The sequence below is a fragment of the Nerophis ophidion genome, linkage group LG15, assembly GCF_033978795.1.
Source record: "Nerophis ophidion isolate RoL-2023_Sa linkage group LG15, RoL_Noph_v1.0, whole genome shotgun sequence".
NCBI lineage: Eukaryota > Metazoa > Chordata > Actinopteri > Syngnathiformes > Syngnathidae > Nerophis > Nerophis ophidion.
The window spans coordinates 5577255-5601995 of NC_084625.1; the positions used below are offsets into that span (position 1 = coordinate 5577255).

Here is a 24741-nt window from a genome sequence, read left to right on the forward strand (position 1 = left end):
GCAGCAACACAAACCATTGAAAGCAGCAGAAGGCAAGAGAAATGGACAAAAATATTACTCACTGCGAACAAAACCCGTCCGATCCATGTCAGTCTCAAAAGAATAATGACGAAGCGCCGAAGGAGGGACTCAGGTGGACCTAAATAGAGCTCATTTAATCGGGAACAGGTGTGCTGACGGGACATGGAGCAGAGAGTCAAGGTGCCGTTAAAAGGCAGCGACCAAACAGGAAACAGCGACAAAACAAGAGCACCAGGACCGGAAGTGATTTCAAACATATTATATATATATATGTTAAAGCTTTTATATTGATGTTTGTTTTATCACCTGTATTGATGTTTTCTCATCTATAATAAAGTGTAATTTTCTATGTTGATGTTTATCATCTATATTGATATTTTGTCATTTCTTCTGTTGTTAAATCATATATATTGATGTTTTATAATTTATATTGATGTTTTATGATCTATATTGACGTTAAATCTTTTTTCAATCTATGAACGTATAACTGTTTGTTTGTTTTGTTGACCATTGACCGAAGAACAATAAGCTAAACTAAACTAAATCTTCTATATTGATGTTTTATCATTTATATTGATGTTTTATCATTTATTTTGATGTTAAATCATTTATATTGATGTTTTATCATTTATATTGATGTTTTGTCATTTCTTCTGTTGTTAAATCATATATATTGATGTTTTATAGTTTATATTGATGTTTTATGATCTATATTGACGTTAAATCTTTTTTTCAATATATGAATGTATAAATGTTTGTTTGTTTTGTTGACCATTGACCGAAGAACAATAAGCTAAACTAAACTAAATCTTCTATATTGATGTTTTATCATTTATATCAATTTTTTATCATTTATTTTGATGTTAAATCATTTATATCGATGTTTTATAATCTACATTGACGTTAAATCTTCTATATTGATGTTTTATCATTAATAATACAGTTTAATCATCTATATTGATGTTTGTTTTATCATCTGTATTGATGTTTTCTCATCTATAATAAAGTTTAATTATCCATATTGATGTTAAATCTTCTATATTGATGTTTATCATCTATATTGACATTTTATCATCTACAATAAAGTTTAATCATCTATATGATGTTAAAGCCTATATATGAATATTTATCATCTATATTGATGTTTTTTCATGTATATTGATGTTAAATCCAATATATTAATATTTATCGTCTATATTGATGTTTTCTCATGTATAATAAAGTTTAATTATCAATATTGATGTTAAATCTTCTAAATTGATGTTTTATCATCTATATTGATGTTAAATTATATATTGATGTTTCATAATTTATATTTCTTTTTTATCATTTCTTTTGATGTTAAATCATCTATATGGATGTTTTATCATCTATATTGACGTTAAATCTTCTATATTGATGTTTTATAATTTATATTGATGTTTTATGATCTATATTGACGTCAAATCCTTTTTTCAATCTATGAACGTATAAATGTTTGTTTGTTTTGTTGACCATTGACCGAAGAACAATAAACTAAACTAAACTAAATCTTCTATATTGATGTTTTATCATTTATTTTGATGTTAAATCATTTATATTGATGTTTTATCATTTATATTGATGTTTTGTCATTTCATCTGTTGTTAAATCATATATATTGATGTTTTCTCATATATAATAAAGTTTAATTATCCATATTGATGTTAAATCTTCTATATTGATGTTTATCATCTATATTGACATTTTATCATCTACAGTAAAGTTTAATCATCTATATGATGTTAAATCCTATATATTAATATTTATCATCGATATTGATGTTTTTTCATGTATATTGATGTTAAATCCAATATATGAATATTTATTGTCTAAATTGATGTTTTATCATCCATATTGATGTTAAATTATATATTGATGTTTCATCATTTATATTGTTTTTTAACGTATTATTTTCGGGTCTCCCCATGTCTAGCATTAAAAGATTACAGTTGGTACAAAATGCGGCTGCTAGACTTTTGACAAGAACAAGAAAGTTTGATCATATTACGCCTATACTGTATATACTTATATACATATATACCTATATATACACATATACTGTATATACTTATATACATATATACCTATATATACACCTATACTGTATATACTTGTATACATATATACCTATATATACACACCAATACTGTATATACTTATATACATATATACACCTATACTGTATATACTTATATACATATATACCTATATATACACCTATACTGTATATACTTATATACATGTATACCTATATATACACCTATACTGTATATACTTATATACATATATACCTATATATACACCTATACTGTATATACTTATATACATGTATACCTATATATACACCTATACTGTATATACTTATATACATGTATACCTATATATACACCTATACTGTATATACTTATATACATATATACCTATATATACACCTATACTGTATATACTTATATACATGTATACCTATATATACACCTATACTGTATATACTTATATACATGTATACCTATATATACACCTATACTGTATATACTTATATACATGTATACCTATATATACACCTATACTGTATATACTTATATACATGTATACATACATATACACCTATACTGGCTCACCTGCACTGGCTTCCTGTGCACTTAAGATGTGACTTTAAGGTTTTACTACTTACGTATAAAATACTACACGGTCTAGCTCCATCCTATCTTGCCGATTGTATTGTACCATATGTCCCGGCAAGAAATCTGCCTTCAAAAGACTCCGGCTTATTAGTGATTCCCAAAGCCCAAAAAAAGTCTGCGGGCTATAGAGCGTTTTCCGTTCGGGCTCCAGTACTCTGGAATGCCCTCCCGGTAACAGTTCGAGATGCTACCTCAGTAGAAGCATTTAAGTCTCACCTTAAAACTCATTTGTATACTCTAGCCTTTAAATAGACCCCCCTTTTAGACCAGTTGATCTGCCGTTTCTTTTCTTTTCTTCTATGTCCCACTCTCCTTTGTGGAGGGGTCCGGTCCGGTCCGATCCGGTGGCCATGTACTGCTCGCCTGTGTATCGGCTGGGGACATCTCTGCGCTGCTGATCCTCCTCCGCTTGGGATGGTTTCCTGCTGGCTCCGCTGTGAACGGGACTCTCGCTGCTGTGTTGGATCCGCTTTGGACTGGACTCTCGCGACTGTGTAGGATCCATTATGGATTGAACTTTCACAGTATCATGTTAGACCCGCTCGACATCCATTGCTTTCCTCCTCTCCAAGGTTCTCATGGTCCTCATTGTCACCGACGTCCCACTGGGTGTGAGTTTTCCTTGCCCTTATGTGGGCCTACCGAGGATGTCGTAGTGGTTTGTGCAGCCCTTTGAGACACTAGTGATTTAGGGCTATATAAGTAAACATTGATTGATTGATTGATATTGATGTTTTGTCATCTATATTGATGTTAAATTATATATTGACTTTTTATCATTTATATTAATTTTTTATCATTTCTTTTGATGTTAAATCATTTATATTGATGTTTTATCATTGATATTGTTGTTTTATGATCTATATTGACGTTAAATATTTTTTTCAATGTATGAACATATAAATGTTTGTTTGTTTTGTTGACCATTGACTGAAGAACAATAAACTAAACTAAACTAAATCTTCTATATAGATGTTTTATCATTTATATTGCTGTTTCATCATTTATATTGATGTTTTATCATTTATATTGATGTTTTGTCATTTCTTCTGTTGTTAAATCATATATATTGATGTTTAATAGTTTATATTGATGTTTTATGATCTATATTGACGTTAAATCTTTTTTTCAATCTATGAACGTATAACTGTTTGTTTTGTTGACCACCGAAGAACAATAAGCTAAACTAAACTAAATCTTCTATATTGATGTTTTATCATTTATATTGATTTTTTTATCATTTATTTTGATGTTAAATCATTTATATCGATGTTTTATAATCTATATTGACGTTAAATCTTCTATATTGATGTTTTATCATTAATAATACAGTTTAATCATCTATATTGATGTTTGTTTTATCATCTGTATGGATGTTTTCTCATCTATAATAAAGTTTAATTATCCATATTGATGTTAAATCTTCTATATTGATGTTTATCATCTATATTGACATGTTATCATCTACAATAAAGTTTGATTATCTATAAGTTAAATCCTATATATTAATATTTATCGTCTATATTGATGTTTTATCACGTATATTGATGTTAAATCCAATATATTAATATTTATCGTCTATATTGATGTTTTCTCATGTATAATAAAGTTTAATTTATATATTGATGTTAAATCTTCTATATTGATGTTTTATCATCTGTATTGATGTTTTCTCATCTATAATTATATTTTTTGATGTTAAATCAACAATATTGTGTTGGTTAGGGTTTGAAATTGTGATTGTCGGGATGTTCTACCTTGTGTGTTGCGTATAAACAGCCTTTAAACTTTGTTAAATTCAACGTTGATGCTATTTTATATTTCACTGTAGCATTTTAACTCATCAGAAGAGTTTGTTTGCATCAGAAAATAATTTCCTTTTTTTCGCGTTTTGACGTTTTTGTCGCTTTTCGGCGACCAAAAAAATGACAAAAAAATGTGCAATCAGAAAGAAAAACGTTTTTTTTTTTTTCAGGTGAATCAAAAAAGAAAAATATATTTGAAAACAGTTGCAGTACATCATAGTATTTGTTTGCTGTCCACACCTGACAAAAACATGCAGTAAATACCAAGGCAAAGAACAGAAAAGTGATCAAGTAGAAAAAAAGATATCATGCACGCGTCCAAAGTCCCACAATGCATCTGTAAATGTCGGCTACAGCAAATTAGTCCTGGGTTTTTTTTTTTTTTTAAATAAACACTTAAAAGTCTCATTAACACCTTTTGAAGAACACAAAATAAAACACTTGGATGGAATTGATATTTAGTACACACACTTGTGTCTTTTTCACATACATCTTCACTTCTTGTAAAATATGACCGCGTCATGTAATAAACTATGTTATAGCAAATATATATTTGTTTTGCTTCTTTTGCTGGAGATGACGCAACACACTTAATAATAATAATAATAATAATAATAATAATAATGTGGTATCAAGTTGGAGCAGGGGTGTCCAAAGGTGGCCCGCAGCTTCTTTTTAAACCTTTTTTTAAATTTTTTTAACGTCCCCATTTTAAAAATACCTTTACCAAAAAAAAGTGGAATAAAATAGAAAAGGGTTGAAAGTTGATCTCTTTTTGCTTTAAAACGGTTATTGCGCAAAACATAACAAAAATTGACGGATGGATCTGAAGTTTCAGGTAAAAATAAAATACAAAAGCAGTGAAGTGGGGCGGCATAGCTCGGTTGGTAGAGTGGGCGTGCCAGCAACTTGAGGGTTGCAGGTCCGATTCCCGCTTCCGCCATCCTAGTCCCTGCCGCTGTGTCCTTGGGCAAGGCACTTTACCCGCCTGCTCCCAGTGCCACCCACACTGGTTTAAATGGAACTTAGATATTGGGTTTCACTATGTAAAGCGCTTTGAGTCACTAGAGAAAAGCGCTATATAAATATAATTCACAAAGTTGTCACGTTGTAAATAAAAAGAGAATACAAGAAATCCTTTTCAACTTGTATTCAATTGAATAGACAAGATATTTAACGTTTGAACCGAGAAATTTCATTTTTTTACTGCAAATAATCACTATCTTAGAGTTTAATGGCAGCAACACATTTCAAATAAGTTGTCACAGGGAAATTTTTACCACTGTGTTACATGACCTTTCCTTTTAAAAACACTCAGTAAAGGTTTGGGAACTGAGGAAACACATTTTTGAAGTGGAATTCTTTCCCATTCTTGCTTGATGGACAGCTTAAATTGTGGTATTTTCAATGGGAGACAGGTCTGGACTACAGGCAGGCCAGTCTAGTACCCGCACTCTTTTACTACGAAGCCACGCTGTTATAACAGGTGGCTTGGCATTGTCTTGCTGAAATAAGCAGGGGCGTCCATGATAACGTTGCTTGGATGGCAGCCAAAACCTGTATGTACTTTTCAGCATTAATAGTGCCTTCACAGATGTGTAAGTTACCCATGTTTTGGGCACTAATACACCCCCATACCCTCACAGATGCTGGCTTTTACACTTTGCACCTGTAAAAATCCGGATGGTTCTTTTCCTCTTCGATCCGGAGGACACAACGTCCACAGTTTCCAAATACAATTTGAAATGTGGACTCGTCAGACCACGGAACACTTTCCCACTTTGCATGAGTCCATCTTATGTGAGCTTGGGCCCAGGCGAAGCCGGCGGCGTTTCTGGGTGTTGTTGATAAATGGCTTTGGCTTGGCATAGTCGAGTTTTAACTCGCACTTACAGATTTAGCGACAAACTGTAATTACTGACAGTGGTTTTCTGAAGTGTTCCTGAGCCCATGTGGTGATATCCTTTACACACCGATGTCGCTTTTTGATGCAGTACTGCCTGAGGGATCGAAGGGCCGTAACATCAAGGCTTACGTGCGGCGATTTCTCCAGATTCTCTGAACCTTTTGATGATATTACTGAACAGTGGATGGTGAAATCCCTAAATTCCTTGCAATAGCTAAACAATTGGCTCACACATATGTCCATAAAGTGGTGACCCCTCGCCCTGTCCTTGCTTTTATAGCCAATCATGGCACCCACCTGTTCCCAATCAGCCCGTTCACCTGTGCGATGTTCCAAATAAGTGTTTGGTGAGCATTCCTCAACTTTCTCAGTCTTTTTTGCCACTTGTGCCAGCTTTTTGGAAACATGTTGCGGGCATCCAATTCCAAATGAGCTAATATTTGCCAAAAAATAACAAAGTTTTCTAGTTGGAACGTTTAATATTTTGTATTTGCAGTCTATTCAGTTGAATAAAAGAGGATTGGCAAATTATTGTATTCTGTTTTTATTTATTATTTTTTTTCCTATGACAACTTCACTGGTTTGGGTATTATTATGTTATGTATGATTTATAATAATTTTATGACGGGGGGAGCTTTTTGAATTTTTTTTTTGTCAACACTCAAAAAATAATAATAGCTCAAAACCTATGTTATTCAATTATTATTACGTCACATTAAATAATACATTTTGAATATTTTTGGGGGGTGAAATATTTCATATTTTGTGTTTTTTCCATTAAAAAAAAAAAGGCATAAAACTTAATAAAATGTTTTTTTTATGGCAACGGATGGCTCTGAAGCATATCTGTAGATATCCAAAAATAAAATAAAACTGCAATTTGACGTATTTTAAAAACACTTCAACGACCGGGACCTTTTTGGGGAGTTTTAACTTAAGTTCACCAAAAACTGAGAGGTTACAGCAAACATTGTACAGGTTTTAAAAAAAGAAAAAAAAAAGAAAACTATATCAAAACTTGCCGCCGCCATGCTCTCATTTCTCCGAAGTTTGGACACCCCTAAGTACAAAGTACGTAGTACGCCAAGTTCTAGGATAAGAAGAAGAGAACACTTGAGAGTGCGAGTGACAGCTTATTGAATGAAAGCTATAGAAGGAACGCTAAGCACACTTACGGTTCAAAAACGCTTTCCCTTCCCCGAAAAAAAGAGTAGAACTCAAACTACTCATCGTAATTGTTGACTCTTTTCGTGGATTTGCGATATTTTTTGTGTTTTTCCCGGCTGGAGAATATAGAACATGTTGCGGTTTAGCACCCTTCTGGAACCCACTGTGACCACAGTGGGCAGAGAACAATGGAAGGACAAATATGATGACAAATATGACTGCCTTCTGGGCCCGCACCCGTGATGCAGTTCTGCCTTCTGGGCCCGAACCCGTGATGTAGTCCTGCCTTCCAGGCCCGCGCCAGTGATGCAGTTTTGCCTTCCTGGCCCGTGCAGTTCTGCTTTCTGGGCCCGCACCTATGATGCAGTCCTGCCTTCTGGGCCCGCACCGTGATGCAGTTCTGCCTTCTGGGCTCGCGCCCGTGATGCAGTTTTACCTTTTAAGCCCACCGGATGCACTTCTGCCTTTTGGTGTCCCGCGCCCGTGATGCAGTTATGATTCTGGGCCCGCACACGTGATGCAGTTCTGCCTTCTGGGCCCGCACCTATGATGCAGTTCTGCCTTCTGGGCCCGCGGTATGCAGTTCTGCCTTCTGGGCCTGCACCCATGACGCAGTTCTGCTTTCTGGGCCTGCGCCCGTGACGCAGTTCTGCCTTCTGGGCTCGCGCCCGTGATGCAGTTCTGCCTTCTGGGCTCGCGCCCGTGATGCAGTTCTGCCTTCTGGGCTCGCGCCCGTGATGCAGTTCTGCCTTCTGGGCTCGCGCCCGTGATGCAGTTCTGCCTTCTGGGCTCGCGCCCGTGATGCAGTTTTACCTTTTAAGCCCACCGGATGCAGTTCTGCCTTTTGGTGTCCCGCGCCCGTGATGCAGTTATGATTCTGGGCCCGCACACGTGATGCAGTTCTGCCTTCTGGGCCCGCGGTATGCAGTACTGCCTTCTGGGCCCGCGCCCATTAAGCAGTTCTGCCTTCTGGGCCCGCGCCCGTGATGCAGTTCTGCCTTCTGGGCCCGAACCCGTGACACAGTTCTGCCTTCTGGGCCTGCGCCCGTGATGCAGTTCTGCCTTCTGGGCCCGCGCTCGTAATGCAGTTATGATTCTGTGCCCGCGCCCTTGATGCAGTTCTGCCTTCTGGGCCCGAGCCCGTGACAGAGCTCTGCCTTCTGGGCCTGCGCCCGTTATGCAGTTCTGCCTTCTGGGCCCGCGCTCGTAATGCAGTTATGATTCTGTGCCCGCGCCCTTGATGCAGTTCTGCCTTCCAGGCACGTGCCCATGATGCAGTTTTGCCTTCAGGGCCCATACAGTTCTGCCTTCTGGGCCCGCACCTATGATGCAGTTCTGCCTTCTGGGCCCGCGCCCGTGATACAGTTCTGCCTTCTGGGCCCGCGCCCGTGATACAGTTCTGCCTTCTGGGCCCGCGCCTTGTGGGCGCTCGTGTAGAAAAATCTTTTTAAAAAAAGGTGCGACGGCGCCCGTGGAAGCCGCTCCACTTGAAAGAGGTGTCGGTGGGCGTGGCTACAAAAGTACACAGTGATTCTTTCTGGCAACACTCATAAAAGGTTGTGCTTTTAGGTAACGTGACAAAAGTCTCATGCTACATCGATTATGTTCTTTGAAGTTTTCCATATGTACACGTATCGTCCCTTGGTGCCCCCCCCCCCTCCCCGTCGAAGCCAACCGAAATGTGTAAAAAAAACTTGTTCTCCTCTCCTACAGGTCAGCAGTACAAAGTAATTACCCTAAATTTGGGCTACAAGACGCTACTATTTTCCTACGCTTCGAACCCCGCGGATTTCAGAGTTTAAACAAACAACAACAAGCAAATATAATAAAAAGCTGTTTTGTTTTTTTGTGCAATGGCGCCATGTTTTGGACTAGTGCTTTTCTGTTTAGAGCTTTGAACCATGAACCGGAAGTACAAGTGCCGTTCTCGTCTTCTCGTTGCCCATAGTGTTGCTACCCGTATAGATCCTTCATTCATCGCTCCGAGGAACGTTTGTAAGTTTTACAATATATCCATCCATCCATTTTCTACCGCCCGTCCCTTTTGGGGTTACGGGGGGGTTAGCTGCACTCGGGCGGAAGGTGGGGCACACCCCAGACAAGTCGCTACATGCTATCGTAATGTAGATAGATAGTACTTTATTGATTCCTTCAGGAGAGTTCCTTCAGGAAAATTAAAATGTAATCAAGCTAGCGTGGATAGCGTTAGCTAATATGCTAACACGCTTCCGAGAGTCTGTGTTGGTAACTTACAATGGCATTCTTGTTGTGTTGTTGGTCTTGGAAGACGTTTCGCCGCTCGTCCGAGTTGGCTTCATCAGTTTCTTCTCATAGACTTGGATTGGTCGGATCGAGATCTAGTGTAGCGGCTGGTGGCAACACCCAAAATATTTACACTCCAAAACCAGGAGGTTTTTCGCCCTATGGTAGTGAACAAAACAACTGTTTTGATGCAAACAAACAATCCTAAATGTCAAAGCCGGCGACAGTCGTTGGCTTTGAAGTATCGGCTCGACTACAACCAGTCCAAAATAGCCGGAACCCTCCGCGTAAGCAGTTGGTATTTTGGTCACGTTCTGTGACCAGAATGATTCTAACTGCTGTTATTTGTTGGAAGATAAATCGCAGAGTCTTTCAGGAACGGTTGAAAGGACAGTGTTGTACGTGGGAGACAGGTGGTGTCGCAGACCACCTCCTCTGTTCAGGGATGGTTTTTCAACCTTGACATAGATGGCTTCCCTTACTCCTCTTTCGTACCATCCGTCCTTCCTGTTCAGAAGGGATGGTACTAAAGCAAAACCATCCTTACCCAGGCACACCCGCCTGGTTTTGGAGGGTTTACACCAAACTAAGTCAATGAGAACGAACTGATGAAGCCTACTCCGAGGAGCGTAGAAACGTCTTCCAAGACAAACCAAGCGGTCCAGTTGCGGTCGATTGAATGCCCTGAGATGACAACCACCTGGATGACCGAGAGCCTTCATAGGCATTTGTCGTTTCTGTGACCAGAATGTTCCTAGCTCCTGTTATTTGTTGGATGAATAATTGCGGAGTATTTTAGGTACGGTTGAAAGGACAGTGTTGTACGTGGGAAACAGGTGGTGTCTGCTCATGGATGGCTTCCCTAACTCCTCTTTCGTACCATCCGTCCTCCCTGTTCAGAAGGGATGGTACTAAAGAGGAAAAGGCAAACCCATCCTTACCCAGGCACACCCGCCTGGTTTTTGGGGGGTTTACACAAAATCTGACCAAACTAAGTCAATGAGAACGAACTGATGAAGCCTACTCCGAGGAGCGGTGAAACGTCTTCCAAGACAAACCAAGCGGTCCAGTTGCGGTCGATTGAATGCCCTGAGATGACAACCACCTGGATGACCGAGAGCCTTCATAGGCATTTGTCGTTTCAGTGACCAGAATGTTCCTAGCTCCTGTTATTTGTTGGATGATTAATTGCGGAGTATTTTAGGTACGGTTGAAAGGACAGTGTTGTACGTGGGAGACAGGTGGTGTCTGCTCATGGATGGTTTTTCAACCTTGACATGGATGGCTTCCCTTACTCCTCTTTCGTAGCATCCGTCCTCCCTGTTCAGAAGGGATGGTACAAAAGAGGAAAAGGCAGAACCATCCTTACCCAGGCACACCCGCCTGGTTTTGGAGGGTTTACACCAAACTAAGTCAATGAGAACAAACTGATGAAGCCTACTTGAAGGACCGGCGAAACGTCTTCCAAGACAAACCAAGCGGTCCAGTTGCGGTCGATTGAATGCCCTGAGATGACAACCACCTGGATGACCGAGAACCTTCATAGGCATTTGTCGTTTCAGTGACCAGAATGTTCCTAGCTCCTGTTATTTGTTGGATGATTAATTGCAGAGTATTTTAGGTACGGTTGAAAGGACAGTGTTGTACGTGGGAGACAGGTGGTGTCTGCTCATGGATGGTTTTTCAACCTTGACATAGATGGCTTCCCTTACTCCTCTTTCGTACCATCCGTCCTCCCTGTTCAGAAGGGATGGTACTAAAGAGGAAAAGGCAGAACCATCCTTACCCAGGCACACCCGCCTGGTTTTTGGGGGGTTTACACAAAATCTGACCAAACTAAGTCAATGAGAACGAACTGATGAAGCCTACTCGAAGGAGCGGCGAAACGTCTTCCAAGACAAACCAAGCGGTCCAGTTGCGGTCGATTTAATGCCCTGAGATGACAACCACCTGGATGACCGAGAACCTTCATAGGCATTTGTCGTTTCAGTGACCAGAATGTTCCTAGATCCGGTTATTTGTTGGATGAATGATTGCGGAGTATTTTAGGTACGGTTGAAAGGACAGTGTTGTACGTGGGAGACAGGTGGTGTCTGCTCATGGATGGCTTCCCTTACTCCTCTTTCGTACCATCCGTCCTCCCTGTTCAGAAGGGATGGTACAAAAGAGGAAAAGGCAAAACCATCCTTACCCAGGCACACCCGCCTGGTTTTTGGGGGGTTTACAGCAAATCTGACCAAACTAAGTCAATGAGAACGAACTGATGAAGCCTACTCCGAGGAGCGGCGAAATGTCTTCCAAGACAAACCAAGCGGTCCAGTTGCGGTCGATTGAATGCCCTGAGATGACAACCACCTGGATGACCGAGAGCCTTCATAGGCATTTGTAGTTTCAGTGACCAGAATGTTCCTAGCTCCTGTTATTTGTTGGAGGAATAATTGCGGAGTATTTTAGGTACGGTTGAAAGGACAGTGTTGTACGTGGGAGACAGGTGGTGTCTGCTCATGGATGGTTTTTCAACCTTGACATAGATGGCTTCCCTTACTCCTCTTTCGTACCATCCGTCCTCCCTGTTCAGAAGGGATGGTACTAAAGAGGAAAAGGCAAAACCATCCTTACCCAGGCACACCCGCCTGGTTTTGGAGGGTTTACACCAAATCTGACCAAACTAAGTCAATGAGAACGAACTGATGAAGCCTACTCCGAGGAGCGGCGAAACGTCTTCCAAGACAAACCAAGCGGTCCAGGTGCGGTCGATTGAATGCCCTGAGATGACAACCACCTGGATGACCGAGAGCCTTCATAGGCATTTGTCGTTTCAGTGACCAGAATGTTCCTAGATCCTGTTATTTGTTGGATGATTAATTGCGGAGTATTTTAGGTACGGTTGAAAGGACAGTGTTGTACGTGGGAGACAGGTGGTGTCTGCTCATGGATGGCTTCCCTTACTCCTCTTTCGTACCATCCGTCCTCCCTGTTCAGAAGGGATGGTACTAAAGAAGAAAAGGCAAACCCATCCTTACCCAGGCACACCCGCCTGGTTTTTGGGGGGTTTACACAAAATCTGACCAAACTAAGTAAATGAGAACGAACTGATGAAGCCTACTCCGAGGAGCGGCGAAATGTCTTCCAAGACAAACCAAGCGGTCCAGTTGCGGTCGATTGAATGCCCTGAGATGACAACCACCTGGATGACCGAGAACCTTCATAGGCATTTGTCGTTTCAGTGACCAGAATTTTCCTGGCTCCTGTTATTTGTTGGATGAATAATTGCGGAGTATTTTAGGTACGGTTGAAAGGACAGTGTTGTACGTGGGAGACAGGTGGTGTCTGCTCATGGATGGCTTCCCTTACTCCTCTTTCGTACCATCCGTCCTCCCTGTTCAGAAGGGATGGTACTAAAGAGGAAAAGGCAAACCCATCCTTACCCAGGCACACCCGCCTGGTTTTTGGAGGGTTTACACAAAATCTGACCAAACTAAGTCAATGAGAACGAACTGATGAAGCCTACTCGAAGGAGCGGCGAAACGTCTTCCAAGACAAACCAAGCGGTCCAGTTGCGGTCGATTGAATGCCCTGAGATGACAACCACCTGGATGAACGAGAACCTTCATAGACGTGTCGTTTCAGTTTCACAAATTCCTCGGTAAATTCACCAAAACATCAGCGTGGAGTGTTTGAGTCGGTTAACCGATTGGAGAGCTAGCTTCCGCTGCTACTGGGTACATGACGATGACTTCTGTTTTGTTTGATCAGCCATTTTACTGCCGTGTTACAGACACCGTTTGGAAACAATTGAGGTATTTACAAATACCTTTCATACCGGTATGTATCTGGGGCTTATAGTCCAGTCCCGCTAATATATGGAAAATATATATCTCTTCTAAAATTTGGCGGGTGTAGCTTTTATACCTATAGTCTAGTAGTTTGAATTAAGGTAAATAAAGGTAATTTGTTCCCAGAGAAAAAGAAACTTGTACTTTTACAGTTTGGATTAATGTAATTATACGTTAGATCTCCACATGGCAGCAGCAAATAGCGCAGTGCACTCCTAAATCTTGGGAGGTTATAGTCGTGCGGGTTGGCCAATAAAAAATATATCGATATATATCGCAAGGGACACATCTGCAGTGATGCGAATCCTGTACCGATCCGTCGTGGCTGAGCCGGAAGGCAAAGCTTTCGGTTTACCGGTCGATCGACTTCCTATATCCTCACCTACGGTCCTGACCTTTAGGTTATGACCGAAAGGACAAGATCACGGGTACAAGCGGCCGAAATTAGTTTCCTCCGCTGAGTAGCTAGGCTCTCCCTCGGAGATAGAACCCTGTCATTCGGGATGAGCTCAGAGTAAAGCCGTTGCTCGTTCGGAGAGGAGCCAGATGAGGTGGTTCAGGCATCCCCTGGGGAGGTGTTTAGGGAACGTCCGGTAGGAGGCCACGAGGAAGACCCAGGACACGATAGAAAGACTATGTCTCCCAGCTGACCTGGGAACGCCTCGGTATCTCAAGGAAGAGCTGGACGAAGACGCTGAAGAGAGGAAAGTCTGGGTTTCTACGAGCTGACCTCGGGTAAGCGGAAGAAGATGGATGGAGCGATATGAAACACGATACAGTTTTCAGTCAAATCGCCAAGCCTTAACATTTGGTGTACCGAAGATGCCTTCGCGCAGACACTTCCTGTAAACTGCAGACATGTGAACTTCCTTCAGCACGGTGTCAAGCAACAGGCTAACTGCAGACGTACTCCGCTCAAGACGTGTTGCGTAAGTTTACGTCGATTTCATCGTCTCATCCGTTTACAACCTTTCGTTGCGTCAACATTACGAGATCACGGTCAAACCAAATTATTGAGCAGATTAAAACTTTCTTTCACAAATTAACCAAACTGCGGCTCATCTGGACGGTCTTTGAACTGTTTGTTGGCATCAAAGTCGGATGATTCATTCGGACCAGACGCACCAAGAGGGGGAAAACGAACTGGCGTCTGATTGGTACAGACCAAAGGATGCTTTTTGCTGATAGTTCCCTGGAAACTCCAAGTAATGTGTGCATTATTCCTTACTAGGTGTCGACGTTCCCTTGTAGAAAACATTCCGAGTGATATCCGGGCTGTTTCCTCTCTCTGGAATCAAGATGACATTGTGGCCTTTTCGTCGTAGCGTGGACTCGCGACTAGAGGCGGCTGAAAGTATTTCTGAAGCTGCATCTCCTCCGGATCCGGGCCCACAACCATCTCCTGGAGTCACCCTGATAGTGGAGAGATTGTGGTGCTTCTGCTCGGCAACACAAGCTTGGCCGGACTGAACAGTAACCGCGGCGTTGTTAGCACGCTTCCTGTCAATAGAGCCTTCTCGTATCGAGTCGGAGCTTTCTGAGTCTCTGCTGAGATCATTGAGGTCAAAGGATTGCCTCAGACTTCCAGGCCCTCCGGCGGCGCCATTGCCGTGATCCAGAGACCGCCACCTCCACGAGCCACTTCCGTCGGTGGACGGGGCTTGGATGACAGGGGCTGGGATGACCAATTTGTTGTTTTCAGGATGGGCTTCTATCCTGACGATTGCTCCGGTACTCCCTGAAATGCTGCCTGTGGTGCTTCCCAGGGAGCTGGGTCCTGTGGTGCTACTCGGCTCCTTGTCAACAGAAGCCCGGTAGTGAGCCAAGCCCTGGGAACTTCCGACCATGCTGCTCTCATCCAGGCTTCTGGAATGAGTCTGAAGGAGACCTTGCTGCTTGGACATAGCGATGACTTGAATAATTCGAGGTTGGGTTGTTTTCTCAGCTACCCTTTGCCAGTTAGCCTGAACTGTGCCATCAACTAAAGCAACACCCTCACCCCCTCCTCCTGCTGCCCTAGGGGAGGTATGATGGTAATTTTCATGTGATTCCTCGGGTATGTGGACCAGTTGCGAAGACCCAGGTCGGGGCTGCATCAACATTCTGGCTCCTCCAGTAATGCCGCTGCAGTTGCTGGGCAGCGTGGTACTCGCGCCTGTGGTCAGTTTGGACATGTAAGCATGCGCGTCAAAGCCGGTATCCAGGCTCACCGCTGACGGTTCCGAGCTGGATCGGACCTCCATGCTGCCGTGGTAATGGGGATGCTGAGCGGACTGAACGGACGACAGGTCTCCGGAAGGCGGGAAACAGTCCGGCACCTGCAGGGTGGGTTTGTGGCTGTTTTTATTTTTCCACTGTGACAAAAGCTGCTTGGAACGACTAGAATCCATGGAGGCATGGTTGAGGGTGGCGGCGTGACGTCGTGCTGCTTCCTCGTACGCTGCTATAGCCTGCGGGGTGTGGACGCGAGGAAGCGTGTGGCTAAAGGTCACCGTGGTATCTTTGCTGCGCGGGCTGTGGGGTGGGATCCCATCGGCGTCTCTGCTGGAACACTTCAGGCTCTCGTCAGTGTTCTGCTGAGGAAGACCGCGATGGAGAAGGCCTTCGGATTGGGAGGTACTGATTCTTGGCTCCCCGGAAATGCTGGCTTTCATTTGAAGGTGATGAAGGACCGCCTCCTGGCTGATGTGGGGTAGGGAACAGGAGGGGCAGTGGGGCAGGGAGGGGGTAATGGTGCTGGGCTCCTCACTCGGGAGGAAATTTCCAACTGCATACAAACCCTGGTAAGAGAAGACAAGCGTCTTTTCAAAAGCAGAATGTTTTTTGTTTGAATCTTGAACACTTTTTTTTTTCTTTAATGCGTGGTAATCCAATACAGCTGGGAAAATGAGTATTTGCTTTTGTAAGTTGACCTTTGCAAAGATTTGAACATTTTTATGCAAATTGGACCAGTCCCCGAAAATTCTGGACTGTCTCGCAGTTTTTGCGCACATTTCGGCCAATCAGTGACATTCCCGCCAATCAAGCACAAACATCAACTGTCTAATCAAAACTTATGATTGTTTCAAAGCAGGGGTTCTTTGGACCTTTAAAGAACGACGTTCCTATTTGGTTTTTTTCTGGAACCTTTAGAGGAAGACAGTCCCATTAGGGGTCTTTTAGGACCTTTGGGAAAAACGGTCCCATTGTGGTACTTTTGCGACTTTTAGGGGAAGACGGTCCTATTTGGGTCCTTTGGGACCTTTGGGGAAAACGCTCCCATTGAGGGTCTTTTAGGACCTTTAGGGGAGGACAGTCCTACTTGGGCCCTTTGGAGAAGACGGCCCTATTTGGGGTCCTTTGCGACTTTTAGAATAGGACCATCTAAAGTTTAGGGGGAAGACGTTCCAATTTGGGGTCTTTTAGGACTTTTAGGGGAAAACGGGCCAATATGGGTCCTTTGAACCTTTAGAGGAGGATGGTCCTATTTGGGTCCTTTGGGGAAAACGGTCCTATTTGGGGTATGTTATGATCTTTAGGGTAAAATGGGACAATCTGGGTCCTTTGGGACCTTTTAGGGGACGACGGTCCTATTTGTGTCCTTTAGAACCTTTAGGGGAGGACGGTCCTATTTAGGTCCTTTGGGACCTTTGGGGAAGATGGTCTTATTTGGGGTATTTTAGGACCTTTGGGGAATACAGTCCTATTTAGGTCCTATAGGACCTTTAGAGGAAGACGGTCCAATTTGGGTCCTTTGGGGAAGACGGCCCTATTTGGGGTCCTTTGCGACTTTTAGAATAGGATCATCTAAAGTTTAGGGGGAAGATGTTCCGATTTGGGGTCTTTTAGGACCTTTAGGGGAAAACGGGCCAATTTGGGTCCTTTGGAACATTTAGAGGAGGACAATCCTATTTGGGTCCTTTGGGGAAAACGGTCCTATTTGGGGTCTGTTATGATCTTTAGGGTAAAACGGGACAATCTGGGTCCTTTGGGACCTTTTAGGGGACGACGGTCCTATTTGTGTCTTTTAGAACCTTTAGGGGAGGACGGTCCTATTTGGGTCCTTTGGGACCTTTGGGGAAGACAGTCCTATTTGGGGTATTTTAGGACCTTTGGGGAATACAGTCCTATTTAGGTCCCATAGGACCTTTAGAGGAAGACGGTCCAATTTGGGTCCTTTGGGGAAGACGGCCCTATTTGGGGTCCTCTGCGACTTTTAGAATAGGACCATCTAAAGTTTAGGGGGAAGACGTTCCAATTTGGGGTCTTTTAGGACTTTTAGGGGAAAACGGGCCAATATGGGTCCTTTGAACCTTTAGAGGAGGATGGTCCTATTTGGGTCCTTTGGGGAAAACGGTCCTATTTGGGGTATGTTATGATCTTTAGGGTAAAATGGGACAATCTGGGTCCTTTGGGACCTTTTAGGGGACGACGGTCCTATTTGTGTCCTTTAGAACCTTTAGGGGAGGACGGTCCTATTTAGGTCCTTTGGGACCTTTGGGGAAGATGGTCTTATTTGGGGTATTTTAGGACCTTTGGGGAATACAGTCCTATTTAGGTCCTATAGGACCTTTAGAGGAAGACGGTCCAATTTGGGTCCTTTGGGGAAGACGGCCCTATTTGGGGTCCTTTGCGACTTTTAGAATAGGATCATCTAAAGTTTAGGGGGAAGATGTTCCGATTTGGGGTCTTTTAGGACCTTTAGGGGAAAACGGGCCAATTTGGGTCCTTTGGAACATTTAGAGGAGGACAATCCTATTTGGGTCCTTTGGGGAAAACGGTCCTATTTGGGGTCTGTTATGATCTTTAGGGTAAAACGGGACAATCTGGGTCCTTTGGGACCTTTTAGGGGACGACGGTCCTATTTGTGTCTTTTAGAACCTTTAGGGGAGGACGGTCCTATTTGGGTCCTTTGGGACCTTTGGGGAAGACAGTCCTATTTGGGGTATTTTAGGACCTTTGGGGAATACAGTCCTATTTAGGTCCTATAGGACCTTTAGAGGAAGACGGTCCAATTTGGGCCCTTTGGAGAAGACGGCCCTATTTGGGGTCCTCTGCGACTTTTAGAATAGGACCATCTAAAGTTTAGGGGGAAGATGTTCCGATTTGGGGTCTTCTAGGACTTTTAGGGGAAAACGGGCCAATTTGGGTCCTTTGGAACCTTTAGAGGAGGACGGTCCTATTTGGGTCCTTTGGGGAAAACGGTCCTATTTGGGGTATTTTATGATCTTTAGGGCAAAACGGGAGAATCTGGGTCCTTTGGGACCTTTTAGGGGACGACGGTCCTATTTGTGTCCTTTAGAACCTTTAGGGGAGGACGGTCCTATTTGGGTCCTTTGGGACCTTTGGGGAAGACGGTCCTATTTGGGGTATTTTAGGACCTTTGGGGAATACAGTCCTATTTAAGTCCTCTAGGACCTTTAGAGGAAGACGGTCCAATTTGGGTCCTTTGGGGAAGACGGCCCTATTTGGGGTCCTCTGCGACTTTTAGAATAGGACCATCTAAAGTTTAGGGGGAAAATGTTCCGATTTAGGGTCTTTTAGGGGAAAACGTGCCAATTTGGGTTCTTTGGAACCTTTAGAGGAGGACGGTCCTATTTGGGTCCTTTGGGACTTTTGGGGAAAACGGTCCTATTTGGAGTCTTTTATGATCTTTAGGGTAAAACGGGACAATCCGGGTCCTTTGGGACCTTTCAGGGGAGGACGGTCCTATTTGTGTCCTTTAGAACCTTTAGGGGAGGACGGTCCTATTTGGGTCCTTTAGAACCTTTAGGGGAGGACGGTCCTATTTGGGTCCTTTGGGACCTTTGGGGAAGATGGTCCTATTTGGGGTATTTTAGGACCTTTAGGGGAATACAGTCCTATTTAGGGCCTATAGGACCTTTAGAGGAAGACGGTCCGTTTTGGGTCCTTTGGGGAAGACGGCCCTATTTGGGGTCCTTTGCGACTTTTAGAATAGGACCATCTAAAGTTTAGGGGGAAGATGTTCCGATTTGGGGTCTTTTAGGACTTTTAGGGGAAAACGGGCCAATTTGGGTCCTTTGGAACCTTTAGAGGAGGACGGTCCTATTTGGGTCCTTTGGGACTTTTGGGGAAAACGGTCCTATTTGGAGTCTTTTATGATCTTTAGGGTAAAACGGGACAATCCGGGTCCTTTGGGACCTTTCAGGGGAGGACGGTCCTATTTGTGTCCTTTAGAACCTTTAGGGGAGGACGGTCATATTTGGGGTATTTTAGGACCTTTAGGGGCATACAGTCCTATTTAAGTCCTATAGGAGCTTTAGAGGAAGACGGTCCAATTTGGGTCCTTTGGGGAAGACGGCCCCATTTGGGGTCTTCTGCGACTTTTAGAATAGGACCATCTAACGTTTAAGGGGAAGATGTTCCGTCTTTTAGGTCCTTTTGGGGAATACAGTCTCATAGGACCTTTAGGAAAAGATGCTCCCATTTGGGTCCTTTTGGGAAGACAGTCCTAATTGGGGTTCCCAGCAGATTTTAGAACAGGACCATATAAAGTTCAGGGGGAAGATGGTCTGATTTGGGTCCTTTTTGGGGTACTTTGGGTACTTTTGGGGGACGATGGTCCTCTTTGGGGTACTTTGGGACCTACTTGTCTCCAAGTCCATGGATTGTCTCATGTGAAAATAGATATCCTCAAACCTTTTGGTGTCACTTTTTGTGATGTTTTTGCGTGATGTTTTTACCAGGATTATCAATCAATCAATCCTTGTCGTTTGTGCAGCCCTTTGAGACACTTGTGAGTAAAAATACACTTTGATTGACACGAGGATTATACAACATTCCTTGGCCCGGATGGAACTGAATTCCCGCCAGGACAAAAAGGACTGAACCCGGACAAGACGTACGAGGTAGAGAGCGATGGCGCCGCCAATCAGAAAGCCCAGGTAGACGTCGATGGCGTGGTTCTTGTACTGGATGATACGGGTCAGGCCGCAGATGATGGCACAGATGATGAAGGAGAAGACCAGCAGGGGCTTGAGCAGCTTGGACGAGTCGGTCAGAGTGCTGTTGAAGTACATCTGCTGACACAGCAAAAGTGGCTTAGCAAATTAAAGAATTAAAAAAAAAAAAATGCATGTATCGCATTCAGTTGTTTGCTTCAATGAAACAAAACAAAAAAAAGCCCTGATATTTTAACTATTTCCTAAACTGACGGGGTCATCAACGTTAAGCTGATGATACTCACCGATACATAAACCGCATCAAACACAGGATGATGATACTCACTGATAAATAACCAGTATCAAACACAGGATGGTGATACTCACCGATAAATAAACAGTATCAAACACAGGATGGTGATACTCACCGATAAATAACCAGTATCAAACACAGGATGGTGATACTCACCGATAAATAACCGGTATCAAACACAGGATGGTGATACTCACCGATAAATAACCGGTATCAAACACAGGATGGTGATACTCACCGATAAATAACCAGTATCAAACACAGGATGGTGATACTCACCGATAAATAACCAGTATCAAACACAGGATGGTGATACTCACCGATAAATAACCAGTATCAAACACAGGATGGTGATACTCACCGATAAATATATAGTATCAAACACAGGATGGTGATACTCACCGATAAATAACCAGTATCAAACACAGGATGGTGATACTCACCGATAAATAACCAGTATCAAACACAGGATGGTGATACTCACCGATAAATAACCAGTATCAAACACAGGATGGTGATACTCACCGATAAATATATAGTATCAAACACAGGATGGTGATACTCACCGATAAATAACCAGTATCAAACACAGGATGGTGATACTCACCGATAAATAAACAGTATCAAACACAGAATGGTGATACTCACCGATAAATAACCAGTATCAAACACAGGATGGTGATACTCACCGATAAATAACCAGTATCAAACACATGATGGTGATACTCACCGATAAATAACCAGTATCAAACACAGGATGGTGATACTCACCGATAAATAACCAGTATCAAACACAGGATGGTGATACCGATAAATAACCAGTATCAAACACAGGATGGTGATACTCACCGATAAATAACCAGTATCAAACACAGGATGATGATACTCACCGATAAATAAACAGTATCAAACACAGGATGGTGATACTCACCGATAAATATACAGTATCAAACACAGGATGGTGATACTCACCGATAAATAACCGGTATCAAACACAGGATGGTGATACTCACCGATAAATAACCAGTATCCAACACAGGATGGTGATACTCACCAATAAATAACCACTATCAAACACAGGATGGTGATACTCACCGATAAATAACCAGTATCAAACACAGGATGGTGATACTCACCGATAAATAAACAGTATCAAACACAGGATGGTGATACTCACCGATAAATAAACAGTATCAAACAGGATGGTGATACTCACCGATAAATATACAGTATCAAACACAGGATGGTGATACTCACCGATAAATAACCAGTATCAAACACATGATGGTGATACTCACCGATAAATAACCAGTATCAAACACAGGATGGTGATACTCACCGATAAATATACAGTATCAAACACAGGATGATGATACTCACCGATAAATATACAGTATCAAACACAGGATGGTGATACTCACCGATAAATAACCAGTATCAAACACAGGATGGTGATACTCACCGATAAATAACCAGTATCAAACACAGGATGATGATACTCACCGATAAATATACAGTATCAAACACAGGATGGTGATACTCACCGATAAATAACCAGTATCAAACACAGGATGGTGATACTCAACGATAAATAACCAGTATCAAACACAGGATGGTGATACTCACCGATAAATAACCAGTATCAAACACAGGATGGTGATACTCACCGATAAATAACCAGTATCAAACACAGGATGGTGATACTCACCGATAAATAACCAGTATCAAACACAGGATGGTGATACTCACCGATAAATAACCAGTATCAAACACAGGATGGTGATACTCACCGATAAATAACCAGTATCAAACACAGGATGGTGATACTCACCGATAAATAACCAGTATCAAACACAGGATGGTGATACTCACCGATAAATAAACAGTATCAAACACAGGATGGTGATACTCACCGATAAATATACAGCATCAAACACAGGATGGTGATACTCACCGATAAATAACCAGTATCAAACACAGGATGGTGATACTCAACGATAAATAACCAGTATCAAACACAGGATGGTGATACTCACCGATAAATAACCAGTATCAAACACAGGATGGTGATACTCACCGATAAATAACCAGTATCAAACACAGGATGGTGATACTCACCGATAAATATACAGTATCAAACACAGGATGGTGATACTCACCGATAAATAACCGGTATCAAACACAGGATGGTGATACTCACCGATAAATAACCAGTATCCAACACAGGATGGTGATACTCACCAATAAATAACCACTATCAAACACAGGATGGTGATACTCACCGATAAATAACCAGTATCAAACACAGGATGGTGATACTCACCGATAAATAAACAGTATCAAACACAGGATGATGATACTCACCGATAAATATACAGTATCAAACACAGGATGGTGATACTCACCGATAAATAACCAGTATCAAACACAGGATGGTGATACTCACCGATAAATAACCAGTATCAAACACAGGATGATGATACTCACCGATAAATATACAGTATCAAACACAGGATGGTGATACTCACCGATAAATAACCAGTATCAAACACAGGATGGTGATACTCAACGATAAATAACCAGTATCAAACACAGGATGGTGATACTCACCGATAAATAACCAGTATCAAACACAGGATGGTGATACTCACCGATAAATAACCAGTATCAAACACAGGATGGTGATACTCACCGATAAATAACCAGTATCAAACACAGGATGGTGATACTCACCGATAAATAACCAGTATCAAACACAGGATGGTGATACTCACCGATAAATAACCAGTATCAAACACAGGATGGTGATACTCACCGATAAATAACCAGTATCAAACACAGGATGGTGATACTCACCGATAAATAAACAGTATCAAACACAGGATGGTGATACTCACCGATAAATATACAGCATCAAACACAGGATGGTGATACTCACCGATAAATATACAGTATCAAACACAGGATGGTGATACTCACCAATAAATAAACAGTATCAAACACAGGATGGTGATACTCACGGATAAATAACCAGTATCAAACACAGGATGATGATACTCACCGATAAATTAACAGTATCAAACACAGGATGATGATACTCACCGATAAATATACAGTATCAAACACAGGATGATGATACTCACCGATACATAGACAGCAGCAAAGGATGCCAGAGTTGCGTGTTGAGACGGGAAGGATTTCCTGCAAAAGACCACATCAAGGGGTTTTGAATCCGGGTCTTTGGGCAGGAAGTCCCAACAGCAGGAAAGGGGCTTCATATGCCCCCCCCCCCCCATCGTCACCGTTTACCTGACACCTGAAACGTGACGAATTTGGGGTTTTGCGCCATCCATTTTAGCGTTGGGCCCTATGAACCCCTCCCTGCGAACATTTGGGAGGGCTCACCTTCCCCGATTGATGGCGGCCGAGTCGGCGCCCGAGCAGATGTCCTCCATGACGTAGGGGTTGTGCTCGCAACTCATGCTGAGCGTGGTGTAGTTGGGCTTGCACACGGTGAGGAAGTACGGGGTGGGGTAGCCCGTCATCAGCTGGAGGATGTCCGTCACCAGCGCCGTGGCGCAGAGGCCGAACGCGTGGACGCCTGCGCAGGAAGAAAAGGCAGAGTCGGCAAGCGACGGGTGATAATGTTGTGTTGCACAGCGGCTACATGAACACTTAGCGTCCAACAACCTACTGTAACTTATTATTTTTGTGTCGCCCTACGTCTAGAATTACAAGATTACGGTTGGTACAAAATGCGGCTGATAGACTTTTGACAAGAACAAGAAAGATTGATTACGCCTATACTGTATATATCTTTATATACATACATACATACATACATATAT

The 24741-nt window shown here is 42.4% G+C and overlaps 1 protein-coding gene across 1 annotated transcript in view; it reads right to left on the reverse strand.

The window, feature by feature from the left end:
* Positions 1–7421: 7421 nt before the first annotated feature.
* Positions 7422–24741, reverse strand: part of LOC133569128 (phospholipid phosphatase-related protein type 4-like) — a 35872-nt gene continuing 18552 nt past the window's right edge. Inside the window, exons 4-7 of the mRNA XM_061921304.1 lie at positions 24299–24494; positions 24037–24094; positions 20545–20718; positions 7422–16479 (exon numbers count right to left, since the gene is read on the reverse strand). Of these exons, the coding sequence (XP_061777288.1) occupies positions 14917–16479; positions 20545–20718; positions 24037–24094; positions 24299–24494 (1991 nt within the window). The 3' untranslated portion in view covers positions 7422–14916. The remainder of the gene's footprint in view (positions 16480–20544; positions 20719–24036; positions 24095–24298; positions 24495–24741) is intronic.